General features: G+C 41.0%; 2 protein-coding genes across 2 annotated transcripts in view; both read right to left on the bottom strand.

Annotated features, from left to right (window-relative positions):
• LOC105718529 (olfactory receptor 4D11-like) overlaps positions 1-18,250 on the bottom strand; it is a 58,590-nt gene extending 40,340 nt beyond the window's left edge. Inside the window, exon 1 of the mRNA XM_064365597.1 lies at positions 18,195-18,250. The gene's annotated coding sequence lies outside the window, so the exon portion shown is untranslated. The remainder of the gene's footprint in view (positions 1-18,194) is intronic.
• Positions 13,965-15,033, bottom strand: LOC105730303 (olfactory receptor 4D10). The gene has a single exon (XM_012471403.2). The coding sequence runs from the start codon at positions 14,874-14,876 to the stop codon at positions 13,965-13,967; it is 912 nt and encodes a 303-aa protein (XP_012326826.2). The 5' UTR covers positions 14,877-15,033.
• Positions 18,251-18,652: the final 402 nt, after the last annotated feature.

Here is an 18,652-nt window from a genome sequence, read left to right on the forward strand (position 1 = left end):
AAATACAAAAAAACTAGGCATGGTGATGGGCACGTCCTATGGGGGATTAGGACGTCAACATATGAATTTTAAGGGTACACAAATGAGCCCCTAACAGAGTGGGTATTTTTACTGGCATTCAGCTTACACAAGCCTAAGAGGAAGATCAGTTATGCCACTTGTGTGCACACACATGCCATTCCACAGCCATCAGAAAGTCATCTAAATTAGATTAATATAGAAACTGTATATAGATTAAGTCATCTAAATTAGATTAATGTAGAAACTGTATATAGATTAAGTTATCTACATTAGATTCATATAGAAACTGTGGGCCAGGCATGGAGGCTCACATCTATAATCCCAGCACTTTGGGAGGCTGAGTCGGGTGGATCACTTGAGGTCAGGAGTTCGAGACCAGCCTGGACAATGTGGTGAAACCCCGTCTCTACTAAATATACAAAAATTAGCTAGGGGTGGTGGCACATGCCTGTAATCCCAGCTGCTCAGGAGGCTGAGGTGAGAGAATTGCTTGAGCCCAGGAGGCAGAGTTTGCAGTGAGCTGAGACTGGATCACTGCACTCCAGCCTGGGCGATAGAGCAAGACTCTGTCTCTGAAAACAAACAAACAAAAAAATTAGGCTGGGCACTGTGTGCCAATAATCCCAGCACTTTGGGAGGCCGAGGTAGGCAGGTCACTTGAGGTCAGGAGTTTGAGATCAGTGTGGCCAATATGGTAAAACACTGTCTCTACTAAAAATACAAAAAAATTAGCCAGGCATGGCGGCACAGCTCTGTAATCCCAATTACTTGGGAGGCTGAGGCAGGTGAATTGTTTGAATCCAGGAGGCAGAGGTTACAGTGAGCTGAGGTTTTGTCACGGCACTCTAGCCTGGGTGACAGGTGAGATATCGTGTCAAAAAAAAAAACAAGAAAAAAAAAAAAGAAACTGTGGAAGTTACATATGGCAGTGAGTGATACAGGCAGGAGGATGTACCAGTGTTCTGGACGACTAACCAGAACACTTGAGATTGAGCCCAGCAGTAACACTGATAACCGTGTGAACTTTGACATGTTGATTAGCCTATATGGGATATGTAGTGGGATGGTGGGGGAGAGCCACAAAAGACCAAAAGTCCAATTCAAAGTAGCAGAAAAAGGGATCTTGTTGACCCATGTCACAGAAAAGAAAAACAGGGGTAAATTGAGCTTCATACGTGCCTGGCTCCAAGTTCTTGGGTGGTGTCATTAGAAATGTTTCATCTGTTACCTCTGCTTTTCTTGGTGTTGACTTCATTCTTACATGGGTTCTCTTCAATTGGTTGCCCCTAGAAACCCCAGGCTTAAATATCCCTGAGCTCAATCCAGCCAAGAAGAGAACACCTTCCTTCTCATAGCCCCAGAAGTCGTGAGATTACCTCTAATGCATAGTTTGCATTACACAGTTAACACCTGGAGCTGGAGGTTGTCAGCTTACCTTGAACTTCATGGAGAACCTCTCCGCTTTTTCTTTGGTTCTCTTTGTTCTGTCTACAATTCTTCCCGAGATGATTTCATCTAGTCCCACAGCTTTAAATATCATCTGTATCTTGAAGACTCTCAATACATACCTGTAGCTCTGACCTGTCTCCTGAACTCCAGACTGGTGTATGAAACTGTCTCCTACACAAATTTGTGCTTACATGTCTATTATTCATCTCAAATTTAAATTTTTAAAATAGAATATTTGGTTTGCAGCCCCTAGCCCACTGTTCTCTGAGTCTTCCCCATTTCATTACATGGCACCGCCATCCAGCCAATTGTACAAGGCAAAATCTGAGAGATCATCTTGATGTTTTTCTACCTCTACATTCCAAGTCCAATTCACCAGCAAGTTCTTTTAGCTCCTCCTTCCAAATACATCTTACATCTCACTTTGCAGTATCCTCCCAACTGAGCTCCTGGCTTCCTCTTCTGCTTCCTGCAGTTTCTTCTCCACGCAGTAGCTTGAGTAATCTTTAAAAGATACAAACCTCCCTCCTACTCAAAACCCTCCAGTGGCATGCATGCATTCATTCAGAATAAGATCCAAATTCCAGCTGGGCACAGTGCCTCATACCTATAATCCCAGCAATTTGGGAAGCTGATGTGAGTGGATCACTTGAGGCCAGGAGTTCAAGACCAGCCCAGCCAACACAGTAAAACCTGGTCTCTACTAAAAATACTGAAAATTAGCCAAGTGTGGTAGTGCATGCCTATAATCCTAGCTACTTGGGAGGCTGAGGCATGAGAATCACTTGAACCTGGGAGGCAGAGGTTGCAGTGAGCTGAGATTGAGATCAAACCACTGCATTCCAGTCTGGGTGACAGAGGTAGACTCTGTCCCAAAAGAAAGAAAGAAAAAGAAAGAAAGAAAGAAGAAGGAACGAAAGAAAGAAAAAGAAAGAAAGATATCAGATAAATAGATAGATAGATGATAGATAAAATCTAAATTCCTTTCTGAGACCCACAAGGTCCTACATGATACAGATCCTGCTTTTTTCTCTCTGATGTCATCTTATTCCACTCACCCTTCCTCATTTTCACTCAGCAACACTGATTATCTCGCAATTTCTTGAAAATGCCAAGCTCGCTGCCACCACAGGGACTTCACACGTGCTTTGCTCTCTACTTGGAATGCTCATCCCCAGAGCTATCATATGGCTTGCTTCCTTACTTTATTCAGTTTTCCAAATCAGTGAATTTCCTCAATGAAAGCTCTCCAACACATACTCCTTTTCTCCAGTCTTCCCCAGCCAAATTCTATGCTTTGCCTACTTTCATATTCCTGATTACTTGATCTCTTCCATAAATTATCTATTTGTTTATTTCCTGTCTTCCCCACCATCATGTAGACTCCACAGGGGGCAGGGATCTTGTCTGTCTGGATGATACCGTGTCCCTAATACTGATGATAGTACCAAGCATGTCGCAGGGTCTCCGCAAACATTTGTAGAAGGAAAGACTGAGGATGGGTAGTTATCTTTTGAAAAAAATTATGGTGATTAATTGGAAGAAGGAGAAATGAATATTGGGCAGATACTCATCATACTATATTCCTACATAAAAGTATCTAATAATCAGGTCAACCCATTTCCTGAGAATTCCCAGTTACTAAAAGTTACCACGTATCATAACATACATAAAAGTTCAGGCTTTTCCTCACAGATCCAAAATACTAGGTTTATTCAGTAACTTAAGTTCAGGAAAAACTATTGGGGTTGATTGAGGCTAAGGCTTGGGGTTATATAGACTCTTGGCTAAGAAGTTCAAAAGTGAGCTAGGAGTTTGTGAAGGAGAAAATGGGAGACACCAGGAGCGAAGCTGCCTGCACCACCCTCCATCTTATGTTTCATGTTAGCATCAGAGCATTTGATTGAAAATTTTGAATTTTCCTTTTTTACACAAGTAGAATGATAGGATGGGTATTTAAGACAGTAAAGAGTCTATCATTCTGAATGGGGCTGATTTGATTTCATATATAAAAGTTGAACTACTTAGAATACCTGAACTAGATCATTCTCTTCCTATAAATACAACAGAGCAGCCTAACCTATTTTCAGATTATGTGACACTCTTTTTTTCCTCCTGAAGCTTGCATTGAGTCTGACTTTAGGAGCAGGTGATCAACAGCATGGCCTCATTTGCAATGATGAAAGGCTGACTTTGTTTTTTTGCCAGTTTTCCTTACTGTCTTTCAATCAATTGGCTTGAAATTTTAGAGATATTTTTATTGATTTCCCAGATCTCTCTATCCACCCTTCTATCAATATTGAGTTCAAAGTTACCAGAGGTACCATTTGTCTTATTGATGTAATTCCTCCTACTTTGACTAGAGTAGCTTTAATCAATTTTCTTAATAATACAACTGGAATCTTTCCACACCCTTCCCCTCCCTTGATTCCTAACTACATTTCAACTTTAACTTTCCCCTTAAAATCATTCACTCTTTCTCAGAACATTCTGAAAACCTGTACACTCAAGAATGAACTGTCTCTTGATTATCTCTGAGCTGGGAGTATTCAACTTTCAAAGAGTATTTTTTCTTAACTGCATGGTGTATTTAAGAAGGTACAAGCTTAGGGAGTCTTTATTTCCAGTGTTCACATGTTCTTTTCATTGCATTGGTCCTAAAGTCCAATCTCACTTTATTTATCTTTCTACTATGAGCAATCATTATTTTTATATATTATAAATCCCTTTCTTTGTTATAAGCTTTTTGAAGGTAGATATTGTGTTTTAGCCAGCTTTGAATCTCCCACAGGGCTTAGCAAAAAGACCGATACATAGAAGGCACATGATGATTGTTTGGAGAATGCATGAGTGTGTGGAATTAAGGATTCCATGGAGGCACATGTGTTATTCTCCTATGGATTTTCTAGAATTATTCAAGTGAACGAACTCCATTGGACTAGGCTTCTAAAGAGACTGGGCTTTCTTCATCTGTCTATCCCCAGGGATGAACCAACATAGCTCATGACCAGAATACTAAGGGTTTGTTAAACGAGAGCACAATAACAATACTTTTCTGTACAAGTGCAGGTTTGTTACATAGGTAAACTTGTATCATGGGGGTTTGTTGTACAGATTATGTCATCACCCAGCTATTAAACCCAATACCCATTAGTTATTTTTTCTGATCCTCTCCGTCTTCCCACCCTTTGTCCCAGTGTGTGTTGTTCCTTTCTGTGTGGGATGTTAGACTCTGCTGGGAGGGTAAGCTTGATAAAGAGCACTATTGCAGATTGCATGGCATCCCTCTTCCCAACCAAGTAAGTCCAAGTCCAAATCCATAGAACCTTTAAAGGTACTTTATTTCAAACAGAGAGTCTTTGCAGATATAATTACATTAAGCATTTTGCAATGAAATCATCCAGGATTACCCAGTGGATCCTAAATCCAATGACAGTGTTCTTAAAAGAGATAACAGAAAAGACACAGAGAAGAGAAGAAGGTGCTCTGAACATGGAGGCAGAGATTAGAGTGATGTGGCCACTAGCAAAGGAATGCTGGCAGCCATGAGAAACAGAAGAGAGAAGGATGGGTCCCCTGCCTGGAACCTCCAAAAGAAGCCCAGCACTTCCAGCCTCTCGAACTGTAAGTGAACATGTTTCTGTTGTTGTAAGTTACGAGAATGTGGTAATTTTCTTCAGCAACCTCAGGACTGATATAGGCACGTATAATGAGGTTTTTCATTACACCGAATGCTCTCACCTTTTAATACTGTCATTTTTACAGATGAGGAAAGGGAACTGTATTAGTCTCATAGCTATTCAGCAACAGACCTGAGTTTCAAAACAAGTTCAGCAGGTCTTCTTTGACCACTTCCTTTGCTCCTAGCCCAGGTGAGGCTTCGGAGCTACAGACTCAAATTAAGAACAAACCTAGGTGCCCACCAACCAATGAGTGGATAAAGAAAATGTGGTAATATATACACCATGGAATACTACTCAGCCACAAAAAGGAACAAAATGATGTCTTTTGCAGCAACTTGGATGAAGCCAGAGGCCATTATTCTAAGTGAAGTAATGTAGGAATGGAAAACTAAATATTGTATGTCCTCACTTACAAGAGGGAGTTGAGCTACAAGGATGCAAAGGCATAAGAATGATATTGTGAATTTTGGGGACTCGAGGGGAAGAATGGGAGAGTGATGAGGGATAAAAGACTACCTATCAGGTAGAGTGTGCACTGCTTAGGTGATGGGTGCACTAAAACCTCAGATACTACAGCTAAATAATTTATTCATGTAACCAAGAAACACCAGCACCCCAAAAACTATTGAAACAGAAATACAAATTTGTTTTAAAGCCATGAGATCTACCTTTGATGAGTTTTCAAAGAATGCACCATCTTAGGCCAAAGTGTCAATGATTTCATCCTCACTTCACTTTTCAACTTAGATACCCCACATAACAGCAAACCATCTAGCTTGTCTGCTGAGGATCCTAGATGCATAGAAGAAAGAAGGAGAAAGCCAAACTGCAAGAAAGGGGTAATAAGGAAGTTGCATGGCAACAATGTTGGACATTGGCTTACCTGCCATGCAGATGGATGAGGTATCCACACACCCCACTTATCTAGAAGATATAAAGAGCACAGTTTTGCAGAAAGGAGCTATTTTATTTTAGATATTTGTTATTATTATTATTTTGAGACAGGGTCTCACTCTGTTGCCCAGGCTGGAGTACAGTGGCACGCTGTTAGTTCACTGCAACCTCCACCTACCAGCTTTAAGCAATTCTCCTGACTCAGCCTCCTGAGTAGCTGGGATCACAGGCATATACCACCACGCTTGGCTAATTTCGTATTTTTAGTAGAGAAGGAGTTTCACCATGTTAGCCAGGCTGATCTCAAACTCCTGGCCTCAAGTGATCTGCTCACATCAGCCTCCCAAAGTTCTGGGACTACAGGTGAGCCCCCGTGCCCGGCCAGAAAGGAGCTGTCTTCTTGTTGAATGATCCTCGCTTGTAGAGAAGGCAGACTCAGTTGAGATCTGCTTCTCTCTGACTTTCACCATTGAACCCATTTTGCCCTCTGGAGTGATAGAGATTCTTTTTTAAGTTTCTGACTTCCCAAGGGAGTGCTTCAGATATTTTAAAACAGCAATTATGTCCTACCTATGTGTTCTCTCTTTCGAGTTAAATCTATCATGTGTGCACTGCTTTATAGATTATAAAACACTTTCAACCTATATTAATATGCTTAACCCTTTCCACAGTCAAATGAGATGAGAATACTTTCTCACTTTGTAGGAGAGGAAACAGTTTCATGGAGGTTAGGTGGTTTTCTAGGATAGAGTTTAAATTCAAAGCCAAGAATTTGGAATGAATTTTCTACCACATCTGAAGGAGGCACATGAAAAATTAGGGGCAGAGACACTTTGTATCAGGAGCTGGTAGTTTCCAAGAATCCATTATCTCCTTCTTCTACAACACCAAACCCTCTAAACTTTAGGCAGGCACATGGCCACCTAAAATAAAAACATTTTCTGGCCTTCTTGGCAACCAATTATCGTGTATGACTAAGTTCTAGCAAAGAGACATAAGAAAGTAGTGTCTGATTTCTAGAATAAGTCCATTCATAAAAAAAACCATGCCCTTCTCTTCTCTCTGTCCTTCATACTCCTGGTTGGAATGCTGATAGGTTGGCAGGACCTGAGCAGTCATCAGGGAGGCCATTATTCTAAGTGAAGTAACTCAGGAATGGAAAGCCAAATATTGTATGTTCTCACTTAAAGTGGGAGCTAAACTATGAGGACGCAAAGGCATAAGAATGATATCATGGATTTGGGAAACTAGGGCGGAAAGGATGAGAGTGGGGTGAGAGATAAAAGTCTGCCTCTTGGGTACGGTGAGTAATAGGTAAACACTGTTTTGAAATGGTGGATTAACTAGCTAGGCAGGAACGAGTCCCCAGTGATCATACAACTGCCTTGTCCTCCTTGGATTAAAAATGTTTACATGAGGGAGAAATCAACCTGTATCTATTTCCTTTAATTTAACATTATCTCTCAAGGTATCTTTTTCAGCCAAATATGATTTTAACTGGTATTGTTTCTAAACTTACAAGGAGACCAAACAGTTCCAAATCTTTAGTTTGAAAGGTGCAAATGGTTTGCCAGAGTCTTGTAAATTGCCAAAAACTGCTTCGACTGCTAAAAAACTGTAAAAATGAGGGGATGTTAAAATCAGAGCTCTACTATGCTATGCAGTAGTTATGAAGAGTTGAGATTGTGTTTTTAAAGAATTGCTTACATTGATGCTGCAGCATTTTATTTCTTTTGAGTTTTTCAAAGGTTGAACCATTGCTTATTATAGAGGTCGGTTAGATAATTGAGCTTTGTGTAATCAGTTTATTTAGTAACAGCTTTATTGAGATATAAATCACATACCATTCAATTCACCAATTTAAAATGCACAATTACGTGGTTTTCAGGATAGCCACTGAGTTGTGAAACTATCACCACAATCAATTTTGTAACATTGTTTTAACCCCAAAAAGAAACCCATGTCACTCCCCACTCTTCCATCCCCCTAAGCCCAAAGCAATCATTAATTTACTTTCTATCTCCATGGACTTGCATATTCTGGACATTTAATATAAATGGAATCATGCAGTGTGAACTTTTGTGACTTACTTCTTTCACTTAACATAATAATTTCAAGGTTCATGTATGCTATAGCTTTTATCACTACTTCCTTTTATGACCTAAAAATATTTCATTGTATAAAGACACCACATTTTATTTATCCAACCATCAGCTGATGGACATGTGGGTAGGTTCCAATTTAAGGGCATGATAAATAACTTTCTGTTATGAAGATTCATATATTATTTCACCTTTGAAGATATATATTAATATTACAAAGTTCTTGTTCATAGTAAACCACAGTTTAGCACTAAGTAACAGCTATTGGTTTAATGTCATTTCTTGATAATTATTTTAGGAGACTAAATATGCTCTCATTAGGAAACTGGAGTTGCAGTCATAGTGCCATGAGAAAAAAAGCAACATGTATGTAGGGTCAAAGAATAAAAACAGCAACAAAGATACTAATAACAATAATAACAGCAGCAGTCCGTTGCTGAGATTCTTCTCTGTGTTTATCACTTTCTATTCATTCAGTTGATATACCTTAATGTATTTAATAATTCTCCCATTGCTGGTAGGTTTTGTTTGTTTCCATTATTACATGAAGATAAACATTTCAACAACCATATTCATGCAAGGTTTTTCTTTCTTTCTTTCAGAATTACTTTCTCTGGATAAATTCCCACTACTGGTTTAAAAAAAAAAAAAAAAAAAGGTAAACCCTCTTAAGGACCCTGATGCTAAACTGCCATATTGATTTCTTTTTGGGGTTTTTGTTGTTGTTGTTGGTTTGTTTTGTTTTGTTTTGTTTTGTTTTCAGACATAGTTTCACTCTGTTGCCCAGGCTGGAATGTGGTGGCACCATCTTGGCTCACTGCAACCTCCACCTCCCAGGTTCAAGCAATTCTCCTGTCTCAACTTCCAGAGTAGGTGGGACTACAAGGCGCGTGCCACCACACTAGGCTAATTTTTGCATTTTTAATAGAGACGGTTTCATCATATTGGTCATGCTGGTCTTGAACTCGTGACCTCAGGTGATCTGCCCACCTCAGCCTCCCAAAGTGCTGAGATTACAAGTGTGAGGCACTGTGCCAAGCCTGCCATATTGATTTCTAAAAGCATTTAGAAATGTTAATTTCAACACACTTCACCAGCAGTGGGTGCTAACTTTTAAAATGTTTACAAATACTGTCAGTGAAAAACACTAACTCTTCAATACTATCCTAATTTGCATATCTTCGATTCCAGTGAGAGTAAACCTTTTTTAATTTTTCTTTTTTGTTTTCTTTTTCTTTGCCAATTAAATATCTCAGGAGAGAGTAAACCTTTTTTATTGTTTTCTTGAAGACTAAAGCTGGATTATGTAATAGAGTCTTTTTAAAAAATTGAATTTAAATGAACAAAAACTTAAACTCAATAGCCTCATGTACAACTGACCAAAGGGATGATAATATGTTTGATTTAAAGATGATTACCTGGAGTAAGAGCAAGCCTCAGTGGAATTTCTCAGAAATGGCTGCAAAGCTCAATTCCATTGACTGTTTCATCTTCATTAATGATTTGGGAGGAAAGAGTAAACAGTACTGAAATTAACTTCAAAGATGGCTCTAAACTGAGAGGATTGTAAAAAGCAATGAATAATGAGAATTACATAGGGACCAGAAAGGTGAGAACTAGCAATATATAAAAACCAATCTATCCTGGAAAACAAGGTTGCTGGGGCAGGGAAACAGAGGCTTACATTCAGAGAGGTACCACACTCCCACACCCACCAGACACTCATTCAGCATCTCCTAGGACTTCTAATGCCCCACTCACAACACGCTATCTCATGGACCTGACCACCCACAAATGCTGTTACCTTTGCCTTCAGTTTGCTCCCTATTTATGTATTCAAATGACTCCTTCTGGGGTTCAGTTCTGATGGAATTTACCTCCGCTCGGTACCTTCCTTTACTCCAAGCCAAACCCTCCCTGAATCCCTTTCTCCCCTGACTTTCTCTGCACTTCAGCAGCAGCCTCTGCCTAAGCCATTTTAGCACTTCTCAAACCACATTTTGCAGTCCTAGAAAGACAGCTATTCACCGGGCACGGTGGCTCAAGCCTGTAATCCCAGCACTTTGGGAGGCCGAGGCGGGTGGATCATGAGGTCAAGAGATTGAGACCATCCTGGTTAACATGGTGAAACCCCGTCTCTACTAAAAATACAAAAAATTAGCTGGGCATTGTGGCGCGTGCCTGTAATCCCAGCTACTCAGGAGACTGAGGCAGGAGAATTGCCTGAACCCAGGAGGCAGAGGTTGCGGTGAACCGAGATCGTGCCATTGCACTACAGCCTGGGTAACAAGAGCGAAACTCCATCTCAAAAAAAAAAAAAAAAAAAAGACATACGTATGCATATGTTCATTGCAGCACTATTCATAACAGTAAAGACATGGAATCAACCTAAATAGCCATCAATAACAGACTGGAGAGAGAAAATGTGGTACATACACACCATGAAATACTATGCAGCCATAAAAAAGAACAAGATTAAATGCCATGTTTACCAGGTCTCATATGAGAGTCTGGGGGCCCTCCTCAGCTTTCTTAAGTTTCCTCCTTATATCGGCCACCGACTGGGAAATTAAGTGAGTGGCTAGGACTGTAGCCTCTGCTAAGGAGGCCGGATCCAGCTGGGTATGGAGGATCATAGCATTAGTCAGGCGGTCAAGGAAGGCGGCTGGGTTTTCATCGGGTCCCTGGGCTATTTCCCTTAACCTATCGTAATTGACTACCTTTTGGGCTGCGCTTTGCATGCCCGCCAGGAGGCACTGTAGCATCCGGTCTCGGCGGTGGCAGCCATCCCAACCGTCCTGATAATCCCAGTTAGGGTCGGCCTCGGGGACTGCTGCCGCACCTACTGGCATCTGGTTGTTAGTCAGATGTACCTGATTAGTGTATTCCCGGGCTGCTGTAAAAATCCGGTCACGCTCATCTGGGGTAAGGGTGGAGGATAGGATTACAAATGTGTCATGCCAGGTTAAATCATATGCCCGAGTAAGGTAGCGGATTTCTTTGGTGTAAGCAGTAGGATTGGTGGAGAAAGATCCTAGGCGTTTCTCAATGGCTGACAGATCAGAGAGGGAGAAGGGAACGTGCACTCGGACAATACCCTCTGCTCCGGCCACCTCGCGGAGGGGGCAAAGGAGGGAGGCTTCGTCGCTAGGAGCACTGTGTGAGCGGATGTGTGCACTAACGGGAGAGGCTAGGTTGGAATTAGGAGATGGAGGACGGGGGGGATTGTTGCACCTTCATTATCACCCTTATCATTACTACTGTCATTACTGCAACCTTTATCATCACTACCTTCAGCATTATCACCATTACCATAACCTTCATTATGATCACTACTACTTTCACCATCATCACTATCGCCTCCATCATCACCTACGACATACTACCGCTACCTTCATCATCATTACTACTTTCATTACTACCACCATTATTAACAGTCATCTTTATCTCGAGGGCCTGAGTCGGTTAGTTAAGGTGGCCTTATTCGGTAGGTCCATTGGGGAGGCGACGTGCCTCGAGGGTGGCTGAATCTGTAACTACTGCATAGGCCGCTTTTTGTCGTCCCTCAGCTGTCACTATTGAACTCCCATTTACAAAAAGGCAAGGTCTGGGCTAGAGAGAGAAAGGTTAGAGGCCCTCCCGAGGTGTAACAAATGTATCCATTAGCTTAGGACAGGAATGGGCGGGGGAGGGGGAATGGGATGGAAGAGGAAACAAAGTAGCTGAGTTGAGTAGAGAAGTGAGAGGAAAGCTGACTGAAGGATTTTTAAAGAGAAAGTAAGACTCAGAGGAATGGTAAAGAAGGCATTTTTTTCTTTTCTTTATGGAAAGCCCTAGTTTGGGTAGATTTTGGGCTAGGCATCTTAATGATGACTTGGGGTCTAAGCGGGACTTCTGATTCCCCATAGTTGGCTTTTGTGGGGCAGTCGAAGGTGAGGAAGGGATAGGAACAGTACTACACCCAACACGGGCAGAAGAGTTCCTTCCCGGAGGAGGTGGCTGAGAAAACCTACAGGCTATAATGATTATAACAAGGAAGAAAATAAAAAGAGACAGGGCTAGAGCTATCTGCCACATGGCAAAATTAGAGGTTACAATAAAGACAGTACCACATACAAGACTGACAGACAAAGAGTGGGTGCCCCCCAAATGGGAGACCAGTCTGATGCCTTCCTGGCCACGTTCCTGTGGAAGAACCTCTGTGCTGGCGGGGGCGGGGGTGTGCGGGGTGGCAAAACTGCGACGCCGGCCACAAGAGTCGCTCTGGTGATCCGCGGGGCTCCTCCGCTTGGAATCTTCCGGTCCGTGGGTAACAAAAATTCGTCTGAAAGTGTGGCGTCCTCTCGTTCTGTGCATTTTCTCTGGGAGCTACAATCCCGAGCTGCTAGTGATCAGCCATCTTGGATCTCTCTCCGCATTTTGCTAGTTTCAATAATTTTAAGACATCTAGGATCTACCTCCAGAAATGGGCAAAACAATAAATGAAAGAACAATTCCCAGTAGCTGTGATAACACATTAAGTAAACAAATAAAAACCAACTTGATATATTGAATGTTTTTCACTTTTTTCCAGCTTTTTGAATAAATGTGCACAGTCTGAAGCAACTTCAAAGATTTCAGTCATTTTTAGAAAGTCATGTCTTTAGAGAGTAAAAATGAATTATTTTCTTTTTCTTCATCATCTTTTTTTTTTTTTTTTTTAATTCGAGATGGAGTCTTGCTCTGTCACCCAGGCTGGAGTGCAGTGGCATGATTGTGGCTCACTGCAACCTCTGCCTCCCAGGTTCAAACAATTCTCTGCCTCAGCCTCCTGAGAAGCTAGGATTACAGGCAGCAGCCACCATACCCAGCTAATTTTTGTATTTTTAGTAGAGACAGGGTTTCACCATCTTGACCAGGCTGGTCTTGAACTCCTGACCTGGTGATCCACCCTCCTCGGCCTCCAATGATTTGAATAGCAGAAATGAGTGACAGGCAATGTTCATTATTGAATGTTTTAATTCAGTAATTTTCATTAGTGTTTATTATATTGTACTTGTGCCAGGTGTTGGGGATATGACAATAAATAAAGCATAATCCTACTGGGGGAGATTGGGAGAAAGAGAACAAAGAATTGAAACAGGGCCCCAAGTGTTGTGCTATAGCCAAACACAGGCTGCTGAGGGAATGTCCTGGAGGAGTGGCCAGTAGGCCTTGGGTTCAGAGGAAAATCAGGTTAGAACTGTGCTCAAGGTCACAGAGATCACAATATGTGAGGTCATGTTCTAACTCAAGCCGTGCTGATCCAAGCACCTGCTCTCAGCTACTGGTAGGTAGACTTGAGATTAAAAGACCTAAAGTTGGTATTATTTGATTCATATTATAGAATTGGAGGAGAAACTTAACTGGGATGTGTCTTTTAAAATCAGGATCTGTTGACTTCATGAAAGATCTCATGGAATCCTAATGCCCAAGCTGCATCATATTTCTAATATGTGTTTCAGCTCCCTTCCTGGCAACAACACAGGACTGTAGTGGAAATGTCTGAGTGTATTTTGATTCCATTTCCTTTAGTTTTTCCAAGGCTGTATTGCAAAAATGATACACCTCTCCTGCTAACAATTTTATCCATGTACTTTCTCCTGTGACACAGACCCATCTTTTTACATTATGATGGCCTGCTAATCAGGATGTTTGAAAGTTATGTGTTTCTTATTAGTAGACTAAAAAATGATTAGAAATCAATTAGTAAGTAGATTGTATTTGTGGGGCATGTGTTTTCAAAAGTGGTGAGAAGGAGAGAAGTGCAGGTCTATTTCCTATCAGAAGGTCTGAGTCATCTCTTCAGTCTCCTCATGGCTGACTTCATCTCATGGTTCCTCAGAGTGTAGATCAAGGGGTTGAGCAGAGGGGAGATGACAGTGAAGGTGACAGAGATGGCCTTATCTGTGGGGAGGGGAGTGAAGGGCCGGGCATAGACATAGATGCAGGGCACAAAATGCAGGGTCACCACAGTGATGTGGGAGGTGCATGTGGAGATGGCTTTCCTCCTGCCCTCCCCTGCCTGAGACTTGAGTAATGATAATATGACCATGTAGGACACCAGGAGCAGGAAAAACCACAGTGTGGTGAGCAGTCCATTGTTGGAGATCATTAGTAGTTCAAGTATGAAAATGTCTGTACTGGCGAGTTGGAGAACCTGGGGGACATCACAATAGAAAGTGTCAAGAACATTGAGTCCACAGAAAGGGAGAGGGAGCAACAGGGAAATCTGCACGATGGAGTGGACAAAGCCCCCCACCCAGGCAGCCACTGTTAGCCCAATGCAACGGTCTGTACTCATGATGGTCACATAGTGCAGGGGCTTGGAGATGGCCACATATCGATCCAATGCCATCACTGACAGAGAAAATACATCTACCCCTCCAATAAGATGGAAGAGAAACATCTGAGTGAAGCAACCATTGAAGGATATGGTCTTTGTCTCAGACAGAAGGTCCACCAGAACCCTGGGCACTGTGATGGAGGAGAAGCAGATATCGGCAACAGATAAGTTACGGAGCAAAAAATACATGGGCGTGTGAAGGCGAGATTCACAGGTGACAGTGACCGTGATTAGGAGGTTTCCCAGCAGAGTCGTCACGTACACCAAGAGTAGGAAAAGAAATAGGACCAAGCTAGCTTCCTGATTCTGGGTTAGGCCAAGGAAAATAAATTCTTTTACTCTGGTGCAGTTTTTCATCTCCATTGAATCATCCTCTTTTTTTCTCTGTTGTTTTAAGCCATGTCATATGAAAGCACTGAGATATTTATTTTGTTGTCTTCCTAAGCATCTACAATGCAGTGCAGTAACTTCCCATGTGGTTGTAGTTTTTGCAATTTGTTGCATTGTTCACGTTTTTCAAATTACAGTTAGTTTGGTGATCAAATTATCATATGCAGAGTCATGCAATAAGTCTTCTCCTATACAACTATTTTGGGAAAGAAAATATGTTAAGTAGTGACATAGTGCATTAAAAAAAATCAATTACCCAAGTTTAATTTGATGTTTTTGGTACAAAACTCCCAATGTAATAAATATTTCTTCTCTTTATTCTGCTTTAAGGACATCTTTTCATCTCTTCTTGTCACTTATACTGCTTTGGAGGTCAAAAAGTTCTGGCTTTACCAAAAGATAGAAGTGAAAGTACCATCATCCAGGTTTTTGTTTATGTTGTGGCTGCTCCTGGTTTATGGTCACTATTATTATTATCAGTTATTTTTTTGCCCTTCACAGGAATACATTTTGATAGAAACCAACAGAAGTCTTGAAAATCAGAAAGGTGATTTTTTTTCCCCAAAGGAAGAATTTCCTTGCTGAGAGAGGAAGTGGGATGTAGTGAAGAGAACTCTGGATTGAGAAGACTGGAGCATTGGTTCCATCTGGTTTTGATTCTGCCATCAACTAGCTGTATACCGTGGCTCTGACTTCTCAGCTCTGCCTTGTGTTAGATAGATCCTGCATGGGTAATATCAGTTTGAGTCAGCAGAGAGGCAGGAATCTGATTCAAAGGAAAGATTCACTTGAGAGAATACAAGATTGAGTGAGGCAACATAGGGAGACCCTATCACTACAAAAAATAAAAAAATTAGCCATACCAGGTACACACCTGTGGTCCCAGCTACTTAGGAAGCTGAAGTGGGAGGATCACTTGAGCCCCAGAAGTCCAGGCTGCAGTGAGCTGTGATTGCACCTCGTACTCCAGCCTGGGTGATAGAGTGAGACCCTGTCTTAGAAAACAAAAAAGCAGACTGAGTGAGGGTATAGACCCTGGGATCTGAATGTTGATGCTGAATTTCAGGCTCTGTTGAAAGCTCTGACCTCCTGTCCTGTTTTTCTTCCCCCTTTCCTGTCTTCACCAACAGTAGATCCAACTGCATGTGGGTAGGAAAAAACCAGCCGGAGAGCCTTGATGTCCCTGCAATCCCTATACCCCAAGAGATAAACTGTCTTGTGAATTATTCTGTTATGTATTCCTATAAAGAAGGTTTCTTTAAAAATTTCCCCGTGTAGATAAAGAAATGATCTGTGGGCTCATTTTCTCAAACTCACAGCAGTAGTAAGAGGTGGAACTGGACTTCAGAGATGATTCTGTTTACCTCCAAAGCTTACAACATTGCATGTGTTATAACGTATGATCATTGTTTAAGCATTCAGTTGATCAGTTATTTCTTCTTATTTACTTTAGTGTAAAGGTGGCAGAAAAACAGTCTCAGATGTACTGCTCACTTAAAATTATAAAATTTTCAGGTAAGTTTGGATCAGTATAGGTTCCGCCCAGTGTTCCACATCTCTGCAGCACTTTCAATAAGACTGTGCTGCAGAAGTTGATGTTACTAACATGGAACCTGACTTCTTATTGTTGGATTTGATTACATTCCTGACCCTCCATTTATTAGGCCAGTGAGAAGTCTTTTGTTTAGCCGGTGAATCCTTCAGTCTTTCGGCACACATTTTGTAATCCCTAGAGTGTGGCTAGGATTTTGCTAGTACTAGCAATATACACATGGGCACAGCAAAGGTCTTACTCTGGAGCAATTTCCACTCTGATGGAAAATATAAACATGTAAGTGCATAATCACACATGGGAGATGATGCTGGTACCAATATAATGCTGTGGAAACACACAGTGCTCTAGCTGAGACTAGTGCAGGAAGGCTTCCTAGAGGAGGGGAAACTTTCCCTCAATTTAGATGAATTTCCAGGAAACAGAAGCAGGATGTATCATGCAAAGGAAACAGCTTATAAAACGTCAGTCAGTGGTGAAGATGACATGCTTATATAGAGAACATTGGAAAATTCAGTGTAGTTGGCACAGAAGGAGGAAGTGTGGAATGGAAGGAGAATTTTATTAGTAATAGAAACTTCATTAATAAAAGATTTATTATTACATTCAATGGTGCCTAGGTATTGTTTGGTTAGTGAATACATGGTCTAAGCCTACTGATCTCCTTATTCTCCTAATCAGAATAGGAAAGCCTGAAATGTTCATCCATGGTGGGCGGGGACAATGCCCTTTGATTTCTATACTCTCAACTCCGATCGATGAACTTCTAGTATTACATGCAGTGGGGTGTTCTGGAAAATGGTGATGGAAGGTTATGGATCCTGCTTGAGTGTTGGGGTGAGAAAAAGAGTGACCCCCTTCCGGGAGGCTGCCGATACTGTATCATCACACTTTCTTCTGCTCTATCCCTCTTTGGATCAAAGCTTAGTGGGTGGAGGGGGGTCACACAGCAATGAGAGTCATTGTCATCTTTAGAATAATGCCTATGTTTATCAGCTGTCATCGATCATTTGAAAGAAAATTTATAATTATTATTACTTGCGCCACCTTATACATAACCAGTGGACATTTATTGCAATCTTCAAATGTATACGGATAAGTTGGGCCACATTTCTTAAGTGTTTACAGACCAACAGAAATGGAAGATTTATGCAAATAAGTGAACATGACATATGATTAAAAGTGAGATGTACTGTAAGAGAAGATTTGGGTGACATAGCACATATGGTAGGAGATATGATCATTTCTGGCAGAAACAAAATCTGCTGTTTGAGTCTTTTGTACATGTGCAGTGGTGTAAAAACTTTAATTCTCACCACCACCCATTAGATAAGTCTACACTAGTGTTTTTTTCTTTTTTTTTTTTTTTGCACTAGTGTTAATCTGGTCATTCATATGGAATATAGCATGAATCTTTGTTGGGTGAAGAAAGGATGTATGAAATGGAAGGTATGGAGACAGGATGGAAGATACAATATTTTATTTTTTCCCCAAGTTCAGTCATTATAGGTCAAAACTTTGTATTGCAAAAACATTTGAAAAAGTCTTTCTGAAGGTAAGAATTTGGCAGAAAGTGACTCTGGAAGCCCTTTTTGCATTGACCTTAGGTTGAGATGGCCTCACATATAAGCAACTCAGGGTCACAAGTGAATGCATGATGCCTCCTCTCACACCAAATGGATCACATTTCTGGCATCTCTCTGAATACAATATCAATTTTTCCAATATTTAACACCCACCTTTGTTGTTTCTGTCACTGAGATGATTGTTTTTACTCTGAAGCATTTGATATACCTGGAAAATATTCAAAGTAAAATTAGTCATACATAATCAATAACAACATCTCAATTTCACTATGCATAACCTTAACCTTAGCTAGAAGTTTGTTTTTACCTAGCTCCTTTGATCCTAAAACTCTTAACTACATATTGGATGCTATTAGTTACAGTGCATAACAGAAGACTACTGATATTAATTCTTGAAAATCTTGTCTAAAGGTTAAGCCCTTTGCAGTGCTAAATATCTTAGTGTCTTTGCTCCACTCTTGGAAAGAAAAGTCAGACTCAAGGAATCACATCTTTAAAAGTTCTTCCATTGTGTCCTTGACTTATGTAAAAATATCTGAGGCTCATGCTTAATTTATGAAATGGAAAGAGAATGTTACTGGACAACAGAGTAGAAGTCAAGTGGCTGATTT

This window comes from Aotus nancymaae, unplaced genomic scaffold, assembly GCF_030222135.1.
Source record: "Aotus nancymaae isolate 86718 unplaced genomic scaffold, 86718_ANA_hifiasm-v0.15.2.pri h1tg000059l, whole genome shotgun sequence".
Lineage (NCBI taxonomy): Eukaryota > Metazoa > Chordata > Mammalia > Primates > Aotidae > Aotus > Aotus nancymaae.